The sequence below is a fragment of the Camponotus vicinus genome, unplaced genomic scaffold, assembly GCF_025532165.1.
Source record: "Camponotus vicinus isolate PSW18456_S1 unplaced genomic scaffold, iyCamVici1.0 SCAF_3, whole genome shotgun sequence".
NCBI lineage: Eukaryota > Metazoa > Arthropoda > Insecta > Hymenoptera > Formicidae > Camponotus > Camponotus vicinus.
The window spans coordinates 5,646,573-5,670,106 of NW_028141967.1; the positions used below are offsets into that span (position 1 = coordinate 5,646,573).

A 23,534-nucleotide genomic window follows, 5' to 3' on the forward strand; every position below is an offset into this window, starting at 1 on the left:
CTATCTTGCAAAGTACATGCTTGGAGACAGTAGGTTCCGCCCCCCCCTACGGGAAAGGCTCCACTTCCGGAAGATATAACCTAACCCAAACCTATTTTGAAAATCAAATTTTAATTTTAAATCAGAAATAGGTTTGGGGTTAGGTTATATCTTCCGAAAGGGGGGACGAAACCCAATGTCTCCAAGCATGTACTTTGCAACACAGAGTTTACTCTACACTTAATGATGACCTTCGCTATATATTAAACATATATTCCATCAAATATACCTTCTTAAACGTACATGCTGTGGCAAAATCATATTATATTCATTAAACTTTTTTTGTTAATAACTTTTTAATAAATAGTGAGCGACACTTAAAACTTTTTGATACTTACTCAGGAGAATGAGTTTGACAACATATGTCAAGATCATTGAAATCGGTGGGGTCGTCCGTAAAGTGCATAATTACCGAACTTACTACAATTTATTACAATTTACTACAATTTCTAAATTATTTAATATTATGCAATAGGGAGAAATGTTCAAAAGCTTTTCATATATTCTTTAATCGATTATATTCTTTAACTATTTTATATTTGCACAATTGCCTTTCACTTAAATAAATAAAAAATTATATTAATTTTTTCTGTTTGACTTTGCATAGTTCGAAAAGTATTAAACAATTCGGAAAGTAAGTAAACAATTTGTTCACAAATATTCTTTCGAGAGACAAATTTGGTATCCAGTTGGCGACTTACATAGTAATAAATATGTGAGGGGATAATTTGGAAGAGTAAGACAATAATAATATTATTGTATTACTCTTCCAAATCATACCCGCATATTTGATCGACTTTGTGATGCTGATATTTCGACAAAAGAGATTATAAGTTTCGTTATGTTTTAATATTTGTAGATATTATATATTTTTCGATTTTTATCTGTTGACATGTTTTGCTTTTTTACATGTAATTACACAATATTATGTAACTGTATAAATTTCCTTAATTATTATCTTTTTTCGTTATTCTTACAAACAGTATGGTCAGAATCCAGGGATATTGTTCCGAAAGGAACACTTCGAGTTCTTGGCAGCCCTTTTGCGTACTGAAAATAGATAACAAAATAATGTAACACATACAATTTCAGCCACGGCAAATCATTTTCTCCAAAGTTTTTACCTAAAAGTAAAATCGGCAAATATCGCAATGAACGGAACAACGAGACCATTGTGACCTTAATATATATTGTTAAGGTCATCATCCTGAATAACACTCAAAAGATTTTATTCATCCCTCATTCTTTATTAAAAAATTATTAACAAAAAAGGTAAATAAGAGACCACTTATCATAGATTTTCAATTGAATTGAACCTCGCTTCGCGTGAAAAGTTACAAACCCATGTAGAACGTCGCTTCGCATGGAAAAGTGTATGCGTGGACACCGCATGTTCCGCTGTCCCTACGGGGGGGCTCCACTTTCGGAAGATATAACCTAATCCAACCTGTGTCTGAAGTGTAGGAAATACCGTGATATATAACATTTCGCTTTATATGGTTCATATGGTTTATACAAGTTTGCAACTTTCTATGCGAAGTCAGCTATATTCCACACTCCCTTGCGGGGTCTCCACTATCAAAAAACTAGACACATAGGTTCAGGTTGAACCTCGCTTTGCGTGGAAAGTCACAAACCCATGTGGAATCTCGCTTCGCGTGGAAAAGTGTATGCGTGGACACAGTGGGTTCCGCAACATACTCACAAATATATACAACATAGTAATTGGGTTTAGTTGAGATTTTTCTTTTAAGTAAAAACTTTCGAAAAAATGATTTGCCACAGTTGAAATTTTGTATGTTACATTATATTGGTATCTATTTTCAGTACGCAAAAGGGCTGTCATGAACTCAAAGTGTTTCTTTCGGAACAACAACCAAATATAATTACTTTATGCAACGATATAATACCATTTGATAAAAAAATATTTCCGACTATGGTTTATAATGTCGAAAAATAAAAATAAAAAAAAGTTTAATGAAAAATAATAAATTAAAAAGTAGATATAAAATAACGCCGCGCTAGGTGTGTTCGGCGTGTATACATGAATGTGTGTATGTTTTTAAATTTGTCACGGCGTCTCCCGACTGCTCTTGTAAAATATAGAATTAATAATAATTACAATGTAACAAAGTAATTTGTTAGTATTATTTAATTCTAAAATCTTAAGCCTTTGTAAATCATATTACGCTAAATATGTGAAAAGAGTGAATTCAAATAAGAATAAATTGAAATAATAATAATTACTTCTCATATGTACAGGGTAGACCATTTAAATCTATACACGCAAATATCTCGAATTGAAGTTTTTTCAAAAAATGTTTCAAGCAAAAGTTGTATGGCTTGAAGGGGGCCATCCGATGGTGGCAATGATTTGACCTTGAAGAGTCACCTGAAGGTCACGTGAAGGTCACCTCTAACTTTTTAAATGGGACACCCTATATACTTTTGCATATTCTTGTAGCTCATCTCGAGAGCTTTCCAAAACACTATAATTAAGTTAGTTTTCATTAAGTACTTTCCGAGTTATGAGGCTTGAAATAATTTCTTAATTTTACATAAACCATAAAATATCTAGTAAAATATTCATTTTTCGATTATCTTACCTTAATACTTTTATGTACAAAATAATGAGAGGAATCAACTGGTGTAAAGAAAACATACAGTTGTTTTTAAGAAAAAATATGTAATTGTTAATTGCAAATTACATATCTTTTCTTAAAAACAACTATGTTTTTTCTTTACACCAATTGATTCCTCACATTGTTCTGTGCATAAAAGTATTAAGGTCAGATAATCGAAAAATGAATATTTTACAAGATATTTTACGGTTTATGTAAAATTAAGAAATTATTTCAAGCATAACTCAAAAAGTACTTAACGAAAAGGTACTTAATTATAGTGTTTTGGAAGGCTCTCGAGATAAGCTACAAGAGTATGAAATAAAAAATAGGGGATTCCATTTAAGAAATTGACCGTGACCTTCACGTGACCTTCAAATGACTCTCCAAGGTCAAATCGTTGCCACCATCTGATGGCCCCCATACAACTTTTGTTTGAAATATTTTTTGAAAAAACCTCCTATTCGAGATATTCACGTGTATTGATTAAAATGGTCTACCCTGTATGTACAATTTTTTAAATGTAGTATTTAATAATAGTTTGAAGTTAATTGTATTAATATTTACAAATAGATATTATTTCAAACTTTTCTAAGCTTATGTTTTTATTATTAAATATTAAATATTTGTGAAATATTTTTTTGATTACTTAATATTTTTGTTTTATTTTATTTACTTTTTGTTTTTTTATTTTTTTTATTAATTTAATTATTATTTTAGATTTTTATTTGTTGTTTTTTTAAAACTTTTTTCTGTTTACTTTTTGTCTTATTACTTATTATGTTCTTTTTTACTATTTTATATCTTTTTTTTTTTTTTTTAAGACAGGAAATGCTTTGCGCACTTAGCAATCAGACCCGAGGGAGATACTGACCGCCGTCGTGGGGGACTCCCGGTTTGCCCTAACCCACGTGGGCTAGGCCGGTTTACCACCCAGTACTGACCCGAAATGTCAGCACCGGACCCTAAAACCTGTCTATAGCCCCTGGCCTTTGATAGAGGATTTACGTCCACCGGGAACCGCGCGAGCATAACATCCGGTGGACAACCTCTATAGCCTGGTCCGTGAGGACCCTTCCCGAAGGGAGTTGTCCCCCCTTTTCAACGCTTCCCTGACTCCTAAGAGTCTGGAGAGGACGGCCGGGCTATTAGCCATTCTCCCCTCGTCCCCGGGGCTACGTGCAATGCGAGTTGGAGCCCTCACTCCTCCTCGCTTCACCCCGAAAAACGGAAGGCGGACGAAAACACCTTCCCCACTCTCAAACAAGAACCACGCGAGTGCACATACATGTACACGAACCACAAGGAAAACAATAGATGTAAGGGTCAACAGACCCGCCCAAGAGGGGGCACATTTACGCGCAAAAGCGTATCCGCTGCCATGGGGTACAGATATACGTACCTCCATTACACTTAATATTACACTACACTAAATACGATAAAGAGATCACTACCAACAACATTAGACTTCTACAATTATAATAGAAGCAAATAATTACACAAGGACCGAGGACGCGTCCGTGCCGACCACTTCTGACTTTCGTCCGAAGAATGTCAGCCGCGGTCCCCATATCCACATTAGACTAAAACCAAGACTATAGACAGAGAGCGTAACCGGAACCAAACACTTCCGGATTTCTCCGGAGAAGCATGGCCGCAGCCCCCATAACCACACTAGACGTCACAGACAAAAGACTTATAGAGGGGACGACGACATGGGCTCTGTAGAGCCCTGCGAGTCGGGAGAAGGCCTGTCAGCGTCCACAGACGCGCCTCGAATCTTCCCCCGGCCACTCGCACCCGTTAAAACCGGACTTCCGGAAAACCCTCCATCCGGTCTCCCTGGCGCCTGCGTACAGGGTTGTCTTCCCGACCCCCCACGTTTTTCCTCGGAGGAACGAACGGGCGAGCGCAGACCCTCGAGCCTGCTCTATGATTCGCAGACTTGCCGCTACCCGCGCACGGCATGCAATAAGGCGACGCCGTACAGTCAACAGCCTTGTGACCCTCCTTGCCACAACGATAGCAGCAGTCGCTGCGATTCGTCCCTGAGCCACACCTCACAGCCACATGGCCAAAGGCCTGGCAACGGTAGCATTGAAGGGGGCGACGACCCAACGGCGTCACCGAAAGGGTCATCCAACCCACCCTCAATCCACAAGCCCGAACGAGGCTCCGCGCCACACGATCGGGGCAACGGAGCCACATAGTCCCCATACTCGATCCCAAAGAGGATCTAATGGGACCCGCGCGAAGATCTTCCAACCCGCATCCTCCAGCGAACGCCACTTCCGTGAGAATTTCTTCCCGCGAGGAGAGACTCATAAATCCTCGTACTCGCACCTCACCCATACGCGAGGGTCGGTCTACCCTAACGTCGTTAGTCGCTGAGAAGGTCTGCGAGAGAGAATCGGCCAACGCGTTGGCCCTCTCGACTGACTGCTTACCGGTCAGCCTTTTGCTGTCGGTGACACCCCGGCGAATACGCAAATGTTCGATGCCTAGAGCAGACAAACTAACTTTAGACTTAGCCTCGGCCAGAACCGAGGCGTAAGTCCTACCCTCCGCTCCCCCCCCCCAACGATAGTCAGCGATATCACCGACGTCGAGGAGGGGGGAGCCGAGATACGCCTATCTTGGGTAAAAATACCCCTATTCTTAGATGCCTTTTTAGGCCCGCACCTTCTCCGGGACCTACCCGCAGCAACCCCCGCAGGTATCGCCCCCGATCCCAGGGCATCCGCCGAAACCCCCGCAGGAGCGGGGGCAGCGGAGCCTCTGGAAACAGGGGCAGCCACGCGCCTAGTAGCGCGAACATCTGTGCCCGATGGAGAGGACCTTAACTGAGAAGTCCCTCTCGAAGGAGAGGCCCCAGCACCCCCCTCAGGAGGCGACCGCAAGGTGGCCAAAACTATGGAGGCGATGTCGCCCCTCAAATCGACAAGTCGCCGATCCAAGAGGGACGACACCTCGGCCAAGGAAGTGGGTCGATCCCCCGCCCCAACGACGGCAGGATCGCCCGCGACGACACTCGACGGAGACCCCCCAGACGAAGCCGCACGAGGTCTCCTCTTCCCAGGTTTCTCGAACATCCAAGCCTCTATAGAGGGGAGCGCCGCGCGAAGGGCAGCTAAACTCCCAGAGACTCGCTCCAGCTCTTACTCAAGGGAGGATATGCGACCCCTTAGCCCCTGGTTTTCGCTCCGAAGAGCGTCCACCCGCGGATCCGCGGCCACACCCACCCTCGCAGCGAATTCATCAACAATGCCCTCAAGCTTCATCGAGGATATGAGAAGCTCCCTGGAAAGGATCTCATCCATTCCAGAGGCCCCCGCGACCCTCTCAACTTGAGAGCTAAAAGTCCCGGCCAGCTTCCTGAGCTCCTAAGTGGTGATCCCTTGGAGGCTGCCCGAAAGACTCCCCGAGGAGGAAGGTTCTTCCTCCCAACCGCTGAAAGAATTGGACCCGTTGTGGGGTCCAAGAGCCTCTCAATGTCTCCCAGAAGGAGCTCCTCCCGCTTTGTCGCGTTGAAGCGTTCTTTTGCCTCAGCGAGACCAACGTAATCGCCAGTCGTAGCCGGGCGTCCGCGCGTCTCCTTCTTCCCAGAGGAAGAAGGATTTGAAGACTTACCTCCTTTGGGGTATTGCTTCCTCCCTGTCAGTAGGCGTTTGTCCTTCGGGGTCCATTCTTCCGAAGCGCGCTCCCGAACCTCCGGAGAACTCGGCGAGGAAATGGTCATAAGGGAAGGATCCCCTTCTTCCTCTTCCCCACCTCCACTGTCTCCACGAACCACCTCAGGAGAGCGAGGACGCTCGGTCGAGTCCTTCCTCGTCACACCAAAACCACTTACGAGTTTACTCAGTTTCAAGTATTCCCTATTCACCACATCACAAAACCGCGGGCACCTGCGTTCATTTCCTGTCGGCCCGTCCTTAATGCGAAACATAATCTCGAAGAGTTTTGTGATTTCGCACTTATCCACACTCGAAACACTCAATTGCGAGTGGACACGACATACTCGGCAATCCTTCGCGCAGTCCCAAGCGGTAGCCAATTCCTCTGGATTCCCCGCCGGCAGAACTCCAGATGGCCCGTCGTACGATGACGACGAGAGGGTGGCCGGGACAGTACCCTCCTCCCGCCGGCCCCTGATATCCGAACCCAGGGAGTTCTTCTCCTTTGTAACGTCTTCCATGATTCCTGAAACAAAGAAGTTGGTTTTCTGTCGGGGTTTTCCTTCCCTTAGGAGGAGACCTTACCTGGTTAACGAAGCCTCCACTCCGGGTGTTATATGGTGTTTTCCTTCACCAAGCTCGGGTACCTCGGGATCGCAAATGCCCGTGCACCGTAGAAACAAGCTCTACGATGCCTGAGGAAATTTTATATCTACTTTTTAATTTATTTTTTATTACTTTTTTTTATTTTTTTTATAATGATTTAAATGTTGTACTTTTGCTGGTAGCAGTCGGGAGTATTTTTTTTTCCAAAAAAGTTTTTTAATTATTTCATTCTTTTAAAAGCTCTGTGTATATGTGTGTGTGCGTGCAGCTAAACATATTGCCGCTCAAAACCCAATAAAATCCTATTCAACTAAATTTGTATAATAGACGCATAAGCATAATGAATAATTAATTAAGGATAATTATCTTCTGTTTTCTTCAAATTCTTTTTCTCTCCTTTATTCTAGTTGTCATTATAATTTGGATATATTGTCTATCAATAGCCTTTTTACTTGAGTCCTCTTCACAGATAGTAAGGCGCAATTTTGCTGCCAGTATGCACATTATGAGTACGGCGCAATTATGCAACCAATATATATCATCATGCGCTGCTATTCTTCTTTTGTCTTCATATTTCTTCATCCTATACATATGTACAGTTTTAATTATTATTATCATCTAACATGTAACATAAAATATAATAATAATAAACAATAAAAATTACATTATAAACAATAATAGTTACATTACTTACCACGCGACTTCAATATGCTTTGCATTTTTCCAAGTATTTCTGTAATCTTCCAAGCACTCTGTAATCTTTTTAATTAATAAATGTATCACGAAAGAAAGAAAAAAAGAAAGAAAGAGACAGAGAGAGATCATAATAATAATATTTAGATGTAAATATATAATAATTATGGTTATGCAGCAAATATATAAACTTCTGTATAGCTATAATTATAATTATGTAGACGAATATATAAATTTATGTGTAATAAATATAGTTATGTAGAAAATTATCCATTTATAAATTTAATACACATCAATTGTATACAATTATCTTATATAAGTATATTATTTAAATAATAGTATATATTTGTAATTTATATATTTGTGTAGTCATAATAATAAATAATACAACAATAATATAACATAATGAGAGAAAGAATCTTCTGCGTAGCCACATAATTATGATTATATAGTATTTCTACAATCAGAAGAAGTTTATATATTTGTTGCGTAGCCAAGAATAATTGTAGAAATATAATATCATATAATCATAATTATATGGCTATATGATATTTTTATTACAATCATTGGTAAAACTTTAGAAAAAGACACCAGGGTCGAATCGTCTTGACCTTGACATATGTTGTTAAGGTCACTGTGCTGAATAACATTCAAAAGATTTTAGCCGTCGCTCGTTGTTTATTAAAAAGTTATTAACAAAAGAATTTCCACGAATTATATGCAATATGCGACTATACGAATTCCTAAGCAATGTTGATTTGACTTCTAAGAAGGTCAAGGTTATTTTAACTTTCTATGTAAAGCGAGGTCCATCCCACATCACTCCTGAGTTAGTGCGAAACGAGGTCTAAATGGAAATATTTCAAGAAATGAAATTAATCAAGTAGTGGAACAATGATAGGTTTCTGTGTTTTTGATATTTCTTATGACTTTAAAAATATTTAAGAAAAGATGAGTTAGACAAATTGTTGTACAGTTAACTTGAAGTTCTATGAGTTTCTCGTTTTAACAACAAAATATGATGAGTTATTAAACTACTTGTGCACAAAAAATGTTACATTTGTAACTTTCTATGCAAAGTGAAGTGTATCCCGCATCACAAACACGGGTTGAGTTAGGTTATATCTTCTGAAAAATTATTTTTCTGTGGAACTGTCGCACGATCACCCGCGTTTGGCTCTTAGCCTTCGATATCTTAATATTTGTATATTTACAAATTAGAGCCTTACTATCTTCTTAATTAATCAAATCGGTTTCTATCGTTTTAGATCCGAATAAGAATTTAACAATACAAATCTTATAGTTATGAATCGTTTCTTATGTGAACAATTATTCCCCGTCTGAATCAATCGTAAATATACGATATAATATATATCGTTATTTATGATAATAATTATACTGTACGCATTAATACGGATATATAAAGATAAAATGATAAATATCTCGTTGATATTTATATGACTTTTACAAACTGATACGTCTATCGTTTCTTATCGGCATTTTCCGTCATATAACTTATCATGTTTTGTAAGTTAGCGCATTTAGAGCATATAGCCCACGTTATTTATACTATAGAATTTCAGAAATGCGCTTTTTTATCTATAAAAAAGGACCCAGAGTAGGGACCATTTCGCAGAAAATATTTTTCGTCAAAAATGTTTTGACTGATATACAGCTAAGAAATTTTTCCAATATTTTTTTGCTGATGGAGTATTATAAATAAACGGTTCACTAATTATAATAAAAACGATAAAAAATTAGGTGCTTTAATATTATTAAAAATGATAGAAACCGGTGCCATTATAATAAGATATTTCCGATGTAAACCCATATGTATTGTATGAAGAAGTTCTCTCTTATAGTCTATCGTAAATAAACGAAACTTTAATTATGTTAAAACTGTGATTGAGACCGATATAAAGATAATAAAAAATTTCCGGTAGAAACCCATGTATTTTGTAACGAGAGTTTCTGATTGAGCATCGATAGTGTATCGTAAAAAAACGATACACTAACCATAAAACATTAAAAACGATAGAAACTGATTTGCAGTTGATAAGACATTTCCGATAGAATCCCAAGTATTTTGTAACGTGAGTTTTTGATAGAGTATCGTTAATAAACGATTCACTAACCATATTGAAAACGATAGAAACTGATTTGCAGTTGATAAGACATTTCCGATAGAATCCCAAGTATTTTGTAACGTGAGTTTTAGATAGAGTATCGTTAATAAACGATTCACTAACCATATTGAAAACGATAGAAACTGATTAACCATATTGAAAACGATAGAAACTGATTTGCAGTTGATAAGACATTTCCGATAGAATCCCAAGTATTTTGTAACGTGAGTTTTTGATAGAGTATCGTTAATAAACGATTCACTAACCATATTAAAAACGATAAAAATTTTTTTTATCGTTTTTTATCGTTGACGGTTATCAGGGATATCTTCACGTATAATTATGATTATATGATATTTTTACAATCTTTCTTGGCTACGCAGCAAATATATAAACTTTTATGATTGCAGAAATACTATATAATCATAATTATATGGTTACGCGGAAGATTATTTACTCTCACATTATGTTATATTATTTATATAAAAAAATTTATTTATTTGCAGCATAGTCATAATAATAAATAATACGACAATAATATAACATAATGAGAGAAAGAATCTTCTGCGTAGCCACATAATTATGATTATACAGTATTTCTGCAATCATAGAAGTTTATATATTTGCTGCGTAGTCAAGAATGATTGTAGAAATATCATATAATCATAATTATATGGCTATGCAGAAGGTTTTCTCTCATATTATGTTATATTATTTATTATTATGATTATGCTGCAAATAAAAATGATTATCGGGTTCGATTCCCGATTCAGCGACTTTCAGTCCGATATTTTTCTCGCCTACAACACTACAATACGGGGGAAAATAGGGATAATAATTAAATAATTTCTCGAATTGAGAATTATTTAAATTTGCTTGGTACCGTACCAAGAAAATTTAGTGCCCTGTGCACACAAATAAGTTTCAACGAAAACTTAATTCTCATTGAGCTTACGCACTACCATCCGCGTTTGGCTCCTATGGCCGTTTAAAAATTTTTAAAGTTTATATTTCAATATTCGGAGCCCAATTTCTTATAGTTTATTTTAAAAATGATTATTATTGTTGTTTCTAAGGCTTATTCTTAATTATATATAACTTTACACAGTATATTTTTATTGAAATTAACTGTTTTATTAATCGTATTTATTATATAAGATTATCTCTAACTCGCATACATACGTCTCAACTTAAGCCTTATATCTATCTAACCGTATCGATCTATCGACCACTTAAGTCAGAGAATGACATTATATTCTCAACACCCTCTCTTAATGTCATTCACTTAATGTCATTATAAAATTAAATAATACTGTATATAAAATATACCCTCTCTAACTCTCTAAACCTAAATATCTACGATTGTTAGAAAATAAAACATTTGTCAGTCCTTTTGTGAGTATGTCTGCTTGTTGCTCTTTGCCACTAATGTAGCTTTAATATTCTAGCTTTATATCTCTATTTTTATAATTTTCACAAACAACTTATATTTAAGGTCTATATGCTTAACCCTACGATTACTTTCTGGATTTTTAATCAAATGGATACACGCTTGATTGTCCTTAAATATAGTGACATAGTCGATTTTAATATTAAAATCTAATAATAATTTCTTAAACCAAAGTTCATCAACAACTGAATTACATAAAGCTATAAGCTCAGCTTCAGTTGTTGATAATGCAATACAATTTTGTTTTTTAGTAACCCAAGATACTGTATTACTAAATACTTTAATTAAGTATCCAGACACAGACTTTCTATCTTGTATGTCACCTCCTCATCTGCATCCACGTAACACACTAATGGATGCATTTTTTCTCTTCTAATATATACCAAATTCAAGTTCATTGTTCCTTTTAAATATCTTAACACTCTTTTAATATATCGCCATACGACATTTGGATATTTATCTTGATATCTACTAAAATAGTTTATCGCAAAACTAATATCAGGACGAGATTCTAACATTAAATACATTAAACAACCTACTAACTCTTTTACTCTTTTATCTGTACTTTCTTCATTCTCATACATTGTTAAATCTAATTTTGATTCAATAGGTGTTACACATTCTTTACAATTCTCAAAATTGAATTTTCTTAAAATTCCCAAAATATATCTGTTTTGATTTATCTTTAATACACCTTTTGTTTTGTCATAATCTATTTCTAGTCCAAGAAAGTTTTTGAGTTCACCTTTATCTTTTATATTAAAATTTTGAGTTAATTTTTCTTTATAAAACTCTATATATCTTAAATTTGGGCTTGCTAATATTATGTCATCGACATATATTAATATATAAATACGACTTCATCTTTCTTAAAATACAAGCAATAATCATTATTTGATCTCTGAAAATTTAGACTTAATAAAAACTCATTAATTTTACTATTCCAACATTTGGACGATTGTCTCAATCCGTAAAGTGATTTGTTTAACTTAAATACACAATCATTCTTACACTTAATACCTTTAGGTGGGTAAATATAAATATCTTCCTTCAAGTTTCCATGTAAAAACGCAGCTTTAACATCTAGTTGTACAAAATTACATTTAAGTTGACTTCCTATAGCTAACAATGTTCTTATAGTTAACATTTTTGCAACGGGTGAATACAATTCATCAATCATTAAACGTTTCCTTTTGCGCAAAGCCTCTTACAACTAACCTAGCCTTATATTGATTTAATTTATCCTTTTCGAATGGTTTATAAGTATATACCCATTTAGTATCTAATATTTCTACATCTTTAGGTTTAATAACTGACTTCCATGTGTTCGCTTTAGTTATAGATTCTATTTCTCTATTCATTGCCTTTTCCCACAAATTCTTATCTCTTCTGTTTTCTAATTCATTATAATCATTCGGAACGTTTTCTACAAAAGACATAGCATCAAATGCCATATACAATTCTAATCATCAAATTTTCCCGGACACTTTACATTTCTCTTACTCCTAACGTTCAATTTTCCATCCTCTTGTGTCTTTAATTCTTCCTTTTCTAATTCTTCAGTTACCAATTCTTCAGTTTCTATTTCTTCAGTTTCTGAATCTGTTTCATCATCACAGTCATTGCTATCTACATCTACTTCCCGAATTACTTCATATTTATTTTGTTTAGTCAATGCTTTTCCTTGATTTTGTTTATAATGAAATATATTTTCATTAAATTCTACATTTCAGAAATTTGAATTTTATTCCTTTTGATATTCCATAATCGATAACCATTATTTGCATAACCCATCATTATACACTTTTCAGATTTTTTATCAAATTTACTTCTAAATTGATCTTGTACATATAAATATGCTACTGTATCAAATATTCTCAGATTTGTAACATTAGGCTTCCTATCATACCACAATTCAGCAGGAGTTGTTGATTCTAAATTTACACTTGGACTACGATTTAGAATATACGCAGCAGTTCTTATCGCTTCGTTCCAAAATTGTTTTGATACCTTTGATTCATTTATCATTGATCTTGCTTTTCCACTAGACTACGATTAAAATGTTCAGCTTACCATTTTGCTGCGGAGTGTATGGTACTGTATAGTCAATAGTAGTGCCATTTCTTTTACAATATTGAATCATATCACTTAAAACATATTCTCTACCATTATCACATCGCAAAACTGATATTCGTTTATTAAATTTAGTTTGCACTATCTGTACATATTCTTTAAGACAACTAAATACTTCACTCTTGTTTTTAATCATGTATACGCAAACAAAATTCGAATAATCATCAATGAAAGTAACGAAGTATTTTTCACCATCATATGATATTGGATCTATAGGACCACAAACATCTGAATGTACTATTTCTAAAATAGCTTTACTTTTATGTCTTGTTCCAAATTGTAATTTTGTCATTTTTCCGTTTACACAAGATTCACAAAACTCTACTTTATTTATATTTAGTTTTTCAATACCATCGACCATATCATTATTTATTAATTTCTTTAAATTTGAATAGCTTCCCACACAACATTATGTCGTCTTAAAGATGTCTTAAAGACGTCATGAAATTTCTAAAGACGTCTTAAGAAGTTATCAGAATTACATCTTTATGACGTCTTTAAGACGTCTTATGTCCCGATTTAAGATATCTATCGGGCATTGTTTTAAGACGTCTCACTCAAGACGTCCCAATCAAGATATAATTAAATGTCTCACTCAGGATGTCATAAAGACGTCTCAGACATTTCAATTAAGACGACTTTTAGACGTGCGTAATTCGGTCGGTAAAATAGCTATTGATTTATTCTATAATAAATAAGACAACTCATCATTTTAAGTTCATTTCTTTATTATATTTTGGTTGATACAAAGTTTTCAATGGTACAACTAGTCTAGTAGCATCAATACGCGATAATGACCAAGCATTCCATTGCGCACATCGTCACAATCTTCATTTTGTTGAATAAAATCTTCATATGTTGTCATAGTGCTGTAAAAAAATATACAAAAGATAATTAATATATTTTTTTTTACAATATAGAATTTAATTTTTTACACACACACACACACACACACACACAAAATTAAATATATAAGTGAAATATGATATAAGATGATATACATTTACATATATTAAAAAACATATATTAATTTCAATGTTTTCTCATTTTCAACACTAAAAATGTTATGCAGCAACATTATACAGCCCTATTGTTTTTTAAATAATATCGTATGGAATTTTCAATAATTTACCAACCTTTTTCTCCTTATTTCTTAAATAGTTGAGGCGATCTCCCGCATGTCGTAACCATTCTTGGATGGTCTTTTTAATATCGTGCATATTACTTTTTTCGTCGTCCGAAACGTATGCTGAAAAATGATTTGTTACATAATTATTAAAATATTTTGTGCTTTAATTCCAATAGTTAGAATAGGGTAGTCATGAAGTAAAGTATAGCTATAAACGTTTGTAACTTTTGGAAAGAATATAAAAATTTTGATCCGTAAAAAATTGGAAAGAGTATAAAGTGTAGAAGAATATTTGAACGAAATTTGAAGTAAGATCTTATTAATAATTCTGAAGAAAAATTTAAAGTTAAAAGTGCACGTTACATCTAAGCATATGTTAGATACTATCTCGAATACTGATGTTCGAATACATTAAAGGTGCAACTATTTTTAAGCAATATTACATAAAAAGGAGAAATAAAAATATATCTTAAAGAAATAATAATTACCCATAATAACTGTGACAAAACTTGTGTCCTTAATTGCCGTTGATCCTTTTTGGCCTGTCCATGATAATTTGCGGCACAATTCATCCGATAATGTGTATTTTATAATATTCCTTGTCTTGTGAACGAAAGCGTTTCCTCCAATTTTTGCAATTTTCCTTTTCTATAACAGAATGTTACAAAAATGTTTAATAATATTTTCAATTTAAACCGCTTGAATTGAAGAAAAAGGAAACATGAATTTAATATATTTTAAGAGCTTCTTTCAAAATTACTAAGCGACAAAAGGCAGTAAAAATTGTAATAAAATTTAAAAGAATGTTATATATTACGCTTTAAGTAAATTTAAGTAAATATTTTATACTATATATCTAAATTTGCGCACTAATAACCGCGTGTCTTTTGATTTTTATTTGCCTTTTTACCCCTTAGTAATTTATTATTATGTTGAGCCTATTATTTTCATTATTTTATTTTTCAATATTGTTTTTATTATATGAATAAATAAATAAATATATATATATATATATATATATATATATATATATATATACAGGGTGTTTCAGACCACCCGTATCAGCCGAATATCTCGAAAACCGAGAACGGCAGACAAAAATGTTTCCTATAAAAGTTATAGGGTTTCAAATAATGCACAGTAATATTAGTACGACCTTGAATAGCGTTGTCAAGATCATGTGAAGGTCACCTTCAATTTCTTAAATGGAACCATTTATTTTTCATTGCGTTATTATTCTTGTAGCTTATCTCGAGAGCTTTCCAAAACACTATAATTAAGTTAGTTTTCATTAAGTACTTGCAGAGTTATGAGGCTTGAAATCGTTTCTTAATTTTATATAAACCATAAAATATCTTATTTTGTACATAAAAGTATTAAGGTGAAGTAATCGTAAAATATTCATTTTTCGATTACCTCACCTTAATACTTTTATGTACAAAATAATGAGAGGAATCAATTGGTGTAAAGAAAACATAGTTATTTTTAAGAAAAAATTGTAATTGTTAATTGCAAATTACATATTTTTTTTTCGAAACAACTATGTGCTTTTTTTACACCAATTATCTTATCTTAATACTTTTATGTACAAAATAATGAGAGGAATTAATTAGTGTGACACCCAGTATATTCAATATCTAGATTTTGTCTTCTACTTTTATCTCTACAAAAGAATTTTTGTTGTTGATTGAATTATAGAAATATACATTTATTTCACATTTAAAAATAGAGAGAAGAAGAAAAAAGAAATGGACGCAAAAACAGAAAAGTACTCACTAATTGTTTCCGAATCTCTCTGTCCTTTTGGAGATCCGTGTCAAATTTGAAAAATTCGTCAACTGTTGATAGCGGAAATTCCGGCAATAATTGGACTTCGTCATTATTATATATTGTATTAGCTGGTCCTGCGTTATTTATTAAATTTATTATTATCTCCAACTGTCTCGTATTCTTTTGTATGAGATTTTTAATAATTTTTTGTTCGGTACGACACGCATCTGTATAAGATAAAAAAGAAAAATATTTATTTCTCTTTATAAGTATCATTAAAATTATCTGTTTAGTTATTTTACACAAGTACATATATACGAAATTAAGTACATATAACATATTGCTATTATAAGTACAATATAACGATATAATTAAGAAGGAAGAATAAAGAATAAAGTTTAATACATACCATAGCATTTTTCCAACTGATTGCCGTTGGCATTGAAAGTTGTCATGTCATCACCGTCAAGCACATTATCGGGGCTAATCATATTGTCACCATATCATCATCATCATCATTATCATCAGGCACATTGTCATTATTAAGCCCATTACCATCATCACGCACATTAGCATTACCGCAAGACACGTAATCACCTACTAAACTTTCGTTCAACTATTCCTCATCAGTAATGTCAACATCTGTAAATATAAAGTCTGTGAGTTCATTTTGTTAGTTATACTGTTCATCACAGTGTTATTAAATTTCATTCATTGTAAACTATTTTATATAATTTTCACTTAACGCACAACCACAATCACAATCGCACTCGATGAAAGATGGGAAGAAAGGAGCATCTCAGATAAAGTTTTCATTTATCTTATGATAGCAGTCATTTGTCATAAGTTGCTAGTGTATTCGCAATATATACTGTGTCCATTTTGTGTGCAACATTCAATTTAATTTCAAATAACTGCATTATTGCATATTTGCAATAATGCAGTTATTTGAAATTAAATTGAATGTTGCACACAAAATGGACACAGTATATATTGCGAATACACTAGCAACTTATGACAAATGACTGCTATCATAAGATAAATGAAAACTTTATCTGAGATGCTCCTTTCTTCTTTCAGTTAAAAAGAATGTCAAAAAATATATATTGATATATGAAATATGAGACCTAAAAGTATCAATAAGTTTTAAATATATCATGTGTTTTATACAAATAACAACTTACCTATAAAAACTAGTTTTATTTGGAGAATTATTGAATACTTGAAGAATTGTGATCTGCGTAAATGATACATAAATTGTGGATACAAGGAAAAATTTTCTGCCAATCTAAAGCTAGTTGGATCATCTTTTGCATATTCTCCGAATTTTTGATACTGCAATAATAAGATTTTACACCTCAAAATAGATAAAATATATATTTATGTGTAAATCTATATGTATAAATATATAAAGTTTAAGCTTTATATTAAGTGTAATTGGGCACAATTTTAATGATAGAAACTACTAACAAGTCTAATCAGAATATGATCAACCCATCTTCAAACATTTGGACCATCATCACTTTCTGCTCGAAATACAGTTAAACGTGACATAAAAACAGCTGTTGCTTCCTCAAATTCTATGCTTACATGATGCAAAGATGATGATTCATCTGCCCAACTGATAATTAAAGATATCCCTATAACATCATAAATATTTATGATATTATATTATTATTTATGATATAAATATTTATGATATACATATAATGTATAATAAAAAATATATTTACTTTCTTGCAATAGTAGTAACTCTAATTCGGCTTTGTCCATTACTATGTTAATATTGGATAATGAATTGAATACAGCCTCTTCCACTTTGCGGAATTGGGGCTGTATGTTAATTTGCAACTTCAAAGAATAATGCTGTTGTTGTAGATGATGTCAATGAACAAAATTTCCACTGACAAGTAAGCCTACTTCTTGTAGTATTCCAACACTTGATCCTTTCTCCCACTGACATACACAAGATCCAATTGCTCCAGAAACTTTAATTTTCTGAGATGTTTTTACTTCTAAGATTGCATTGAATGCTATTTTCAAATCACCCTTGGCATCTGTAGCAAATATTCGTTGAAAAGTTTGTTTGAATAATGAAGAATTAAATGAATCCCCCATCATCATATGACCACCAGTAGAGTTGCAATATTGTCGCCTTTCTAATAAACCAGTTTGGTCAAGAGCACAAAAATAAATATCTATTATAAATATCTATTATGGCCATTAGTTGCAGCACGTGATGCAAGTGTATCATAATGCTTAATTGCCTTTTTATGCTTAGCATTATCTTTTTGAATATCATGATGTGATCTGATTGGTTGTCATAAATCATCAGTTACAACTTGGCCAGGTCCTTGAGAACATGGTTCGCCAACAAATAGCATAATCCTTAAATACATTGATAGCATTATATGTAGGATTACAATGAAAAACATAACATATATACATCATATTACAACATATAAATACCTAGCATCGGTATTTGCATAACTAGCTTCTAAGAGACCCGTGGCGACTGCTAATGCCACACTTGTAGATCGCAATGAACGTTTCTCTGGCCCAACAGACCATGGATCACGTTGCAGTTCTCCTAAAAGATCTGTCGAACTGTCTCATATCACACTTATGTACTGGTTACAAAAAGCGATTAGCAGCTGGCAATAGTTACGCACCAGGTCCTCTTGGTTGATTTGGATTTTGTCCAGGAATTAGTCTACCTATACCTATCAAAATGTAATGTGAATAAAATGCAATAAAGTAATCATGAAAAACAATGACTAATATAGTAAATATAACTTGGGACTTATTCTATTCGTACCTAACATATCTTGAACTTGTTTTGGTTGAAGATCCTTTGTGCTTCTAATTCATGAACTTGAATCATTTTGCCAAATATGATAAGACCAATAAGAGCATTGAGTGAAAGCAGACAATGACATTTGTAATGAATCTTTAAGTGCCTCTAATTCTTCATCATCCAGACATATGTATCCGCAAAAAGTAAAAATATTGATGGCAAACATTGGGCACGCTAAATAATACATATAAATACATACAATTGGACTCAGATACAATAATATTTAAAGTAATATATAAGTAACATATATATATATCATAAATTTATATATAATAAAAACTATAATAAATCATGTAATGTCAATAAATGATAATAAAAAAAATGTTCGAAAAGAATCAAATCTTAAAAAAAGTTAAATCAAAAATATTTGTTTCATAATATAACTATTCAACATATATAACACATATACAGGGTGATTCTGAACAGACGTTTGTCTTTAAAAAGATAAATTGTCGAGTCTATTCTAAGACGATTTTCCCTTTACCAAAATTGTCTACGAGGCTTAGTTTTTAAATTATTAAATAAAATAGTTCGCGAATTACGGAACGAGTACAAGAGGTAGACAGGGACGGCGCAACTCACCGTCCGATACAGGCGATCATGTGGGGCGCGCGACGCGATCAGCTGATTGCTGCACACGATGAATGTAACAATCAGTGTGTGTGTGTGTGTGTGGGGGGTGTATTTATGCACGCGTATCCACACATGCACCGTACTCTCTCTCTTTCTCTCTCTCTCTCTCTCTCTCTCTCTCTCTCTCTTTCTCTCTCACTCTCTCACTCACTCACTCACTCACTTATTCTTACCTTAATAATGAGATTCTTCATACTGCTGATAAATAGTAGTGCCCAGTGTGTTGCACGATAATAATCGTCGTCGACGAGACGTCGTTTCTTCAACACGCAGTCTGACACAAATAAGCGAAGTTTTTTCTTTCATCACTTTCGACACTTTTACAAATTTACTCGCGCACTTAATCACTCACGATTGATAAAAGGAGGAATTTACCAACGGTTACGGTACGAATTTAATAAACGGTTAACGCATTTAATTATTAATTACACACTCGATTAAAGAAACGCGTTAACAGAACGCGATACTCGATGCAAAGCGCGCGACGCGACGACCGACGACAAGCAGGTCAGGTTAATACTAGCGCCTCTAGCGCTGCCAAACATAAACGTGTAGCATTACGCGCTAGTACTAACCTGACTTGCTTGTCGTCGGTCGTCGCGCGCTTTGCATCGAGTATCGCGTTCTGTTAACGCGTTTCTTTAATCGAGTGTGTAATTAATAATTAAATGCGTTAACCGTTTATTAAATTCGTACCGTAACCGTTGGTAAATTCCTCCTTTTATCAATCGTGAGTGATTAAGTGCGCGAGTAAATTTGTAAAAGTGTCGAAAGTGATGAAAGAAAAAACTTCGCTTATTTGTGTCAGACTGCGTGTTGAAGAAACGACGTCTCGTCGACGACGATTATTATCGTGCAACACACTGGGCACTGCTATTTATCAGCAGTATGAAGAATCTCATTATTAAGGTAAGAATAAGTGAGTGAGTGAGTGAGTGAGAGAGTGAGAGAAAGAGGGAGAAAGAGAAAGAGAGAGAGTACGGTGCATGTGTGGATACGCGTGCATAAATACACCCCCCCCCCCACACACACACACTGATTGTTACACTCATCGTGTGCAGCAATCAGCTGATCGCGTCGCGCGCCCCACATGATCGCCTGTATCGGACGGTGAGTTGCGCCGTTCCTGTCTACCTCTTGTACTCGTTCCGTAATTCGCGAACTATTTTATTTAATAATTTAAAAACTAAGCCTCGTAGACAATTTTGGTAAAGGGAAAATCGTCTTAGAATAGACTCGACAATTTATCTTTTTAAAGACAAACGTCTGTTCAGAATCACCCTGTATAACACTATTATTCAAATAAATGCATACATTTTGATCATTTAAATATATTTCCCTTTTGTTTCTTATTTCGAAGAATTTCCTCATAAATTCTTTTTGCAAAGTTTTTTTCTCATAATTATTAATATGACTCACAATATGTGTATTATAATGTAACTTAAAAAAAATAATATATAATGATAACACAAATTTAGAATTTATTGAAATATAAAAATATCTTTACAATATTTTTATGAATACTATATGCTCCTAATAAATAATTTGATTTTTTAAATTATCTTATATGATATAGACAGAAAATTACAAGAGAATTATGCATTAAATAAAATACGAATTTAAATGAAGTATAAAGAATAATAAAGAATATGAATGTAAATACATCATAATAAAGAAACACATTAAAATATACTTTAATTTCTAATAGAAATAAACTACTTTAATATTTTTCAAAATGTTTCTTGTGATAAATAAAAAATGATTTTTGTTCTATTCATTTATAATACCTTATTACTTACCACGATAGTCTACTTGATATAATGGATTTAAAATAGCTCTGCATGTAGATCTTGTACATAAAACTGGATCATATTGAATTGGCGGAAGATCTACTTGTTCCTTAATTGGTTGATACAAAGTTTTCAATAGTACAACTAGTCTAGTAGTATCAATACGCGATGATGGCCAAGCATTCCATTTATGGAACGCACACCGTCACAATCTTGTTGAATAAAATTTTGTTGAATAAAATCTTCATATGTTGTCAAAATGTTCATAATGCTGCAAAAAAAATATACAAAAGATAATTAATATATTTTTTTACAATATAGAGTTTAATTTTTTTACACATACATATATATACATATATATATATATATAACGATATATATATATATATATATGTATATATATATATATATATATAACGTAGCATAAAGTTGTAAGCGAAATGAACCAAATCCATTTCCTACTATGGCCATGTTCCAAAATTCACTGCCAGCGCTGAAAATATACACTCGTCAAAAAAATTATCGCAACACGCAATTAATATTAAAATTTCACCTAAATTCAAATAAGCGTATCTCCGCGAAAAATTATCGCATTTGAAAAATTTTTTTTTTGTTTTAAAGGGTAAAGTCTCCACTTTAAGAAACTTTCGTTAAATTTTGATTTCATTCTCTCTCCCTCTCTTCATCCCTTTAAAAGTAAGGACGTGTTTTTTTTTTCAAAAAATTGCAAAGTTTGACGAACTCTACGGGGTGTACTAAATTTTTTTCGTCAATATCATCATAACTATCATAAAATATGGACTTTTCTTTACAAGTTTAAAAAAAAATTGAAGCCCGTGCGATTTTCTTTCGCGGAGTTACGGCGTATCAAAATTATCTATGCATTTTTGTGCAACCGCCAACATTTGTATTAACCGATGGGCACCACGGGGACCACTCCACATAGCGTATCGCTGTCATTCCGGGAGGTAATAAAATTACGGGATTTGTGCGTTTATATGTGGATATTCCACCCCTAATTTTCGTTTAAACGAAGAATTTTTGTTTTCCGAATGAACAACAGTATTTTTAATACTGTGAAGTTTCGTACGTACTGAAGTAAGTACTTACAGTACATAATTTCACAGTACTGAAGTTCTTACAGTACATAACTTCACAATACTGAAGTTCACACAGTATACACTGTGAAGTTATGTACTGTACTTACTTCAGTACGTACAAAACTTCATAGTATTAAAAACACTGTGTTGTTCATTCGGGAAACAAAAATGCCTCGTTTAAACGAAAATCAATGTGCGCAAATTATTGCTCTTTTGGAAGAAGGGGCAAGTCAGGCACATGTTGCAAGGCGAATGGGTGTGCATCGGGCCTCAATCTCTCGAGTTTGGGCTCGTTATGAAGAAACAGGCGGATTTCGTCGGAGAAGAGGACAAGGTCGAAGACGAGCAACATCAGCTCGAGAAGATCGTCTCATCGTAAACGCGGCAATACAAAATCCAGTAATAATTGCGCGACAAATCGCTAATGACATTCTGCCGTACAGACGAATAAGCGATCAAACAATCAGGAATCGTCTGCACGAAAGAAACTTCAGTTCGCGAGTTCGTGCTCAAGTACCAATGTTGTCTGTGGCTCATCGACGTAATCGTTTACAATATGCACGCAGTCATCAGAACTGGACTGCAAGACAATGGAACAACGTATTGTTCACTGACGAGTCGCGATTTTGCCTCTTCGGTTCTGACAGAAGAGTTCGTGTTTGGCGTCGTCAGGGACACCGTTTTGAAGAGAATTGCGTCGAACCTGTTCGAGCATTTGGTGGTGGTTCAATTATGGTATGGGTTGGAATATCCACACATAGACGCACAAATCTCGTAATTGTACCACCTCCCGGAATGACAGCGATACGCTATGTGGAGGAAATTTTGCGTCCTCACATAATTCCGATGCGTCGTCAAATGGGGCGCAATTTCATTCTAATGCAAGATAATGCTCGCCCACACACTGCCAGGA

The 23,534-nt window shown here is 34.2% G+C and overlaps 2 protein-coding genes and 1 pseudogene across 4 annotated transcripts; all 3 read right to left on the reverse strand.

The window, feature by feature from the left end:
* Positions 1-12,381: 12,381 nt before the first annotated feature.
* LOC145968325 (uncharacterized) lies at positions 12,382-13,634 on the reverse strand. The gene is made up of 3 exons (XM_083093703.1): positions 13,283-13,634; positions 12,713-12,931; positions 12,382-12,635 (listed from the first exon to the last, which is right to left on the reverse strand). Exons 1-3 carry the CDS (start codon positions 13,632-13,634, stop codon positions 12,382-12,384), a joined length of 825 nt encoding a protein of 274 aa, XP_082949829.1.
* A 415-nt stretch (positions 13,635-14,049) lies between these two features.
* On the reverse strand, positions 14,050-16,870 carry LOC145968058 (uncharacterized). Of its 2 annotated transcripts, none has more exons than XM_083093284.1 (5): positions 16,651-16,870; positions 16,248-16,468; positions 14,960-15,119; positions 14,479-14,591; positions 14,050-14,211 (listed from the first exon to the last, which is right to left on the reverse strand). In XM_083093284.1, the coding sequence occupies exons 1-5, from the start codon at positions 16,730-16,732 to the stop codon at positions 14,194-14,196; spliced, it is 594 nt and encodes a 197-aa protein (XP_082949410.1). In that variant the 5' UTR covers positions 16,733-16,870; the 3' UTR covers positions 14,050-14,193. The 2 variants fall into 2 exon arrangements, with proteins under 2 accessions (XP_082949410.1, XP_082949411.1); XM_083093285.1 differs by having other exon boundaries at positions 14,475-14,591; positions 16,651-16,869.
* A 551-nt stretch (positions 16,871-17,421) lies between these two features.
* LOC145968326 (protein transport protein Sec23A-like) lies at positions 17,422-21,992 on the reverse strand (annotated as a pseudogene). The gene is made up of 6 exons (XR_014437717.1): positions 21,984-21,992; positions 19,060-19,272; positions 18,711-18,964; positions 17,975-18,629; positions 17,712-17,862; positions 17,422-17,576 (listed from the first exon to the last, which is right to left on the reverse strand). The product of XR_014437717.1 is annotated as a protein transport protein Sec23A-like (transcript).
* Positions 21,993-23,534: the final 1,542 nt, after the last annotated feature.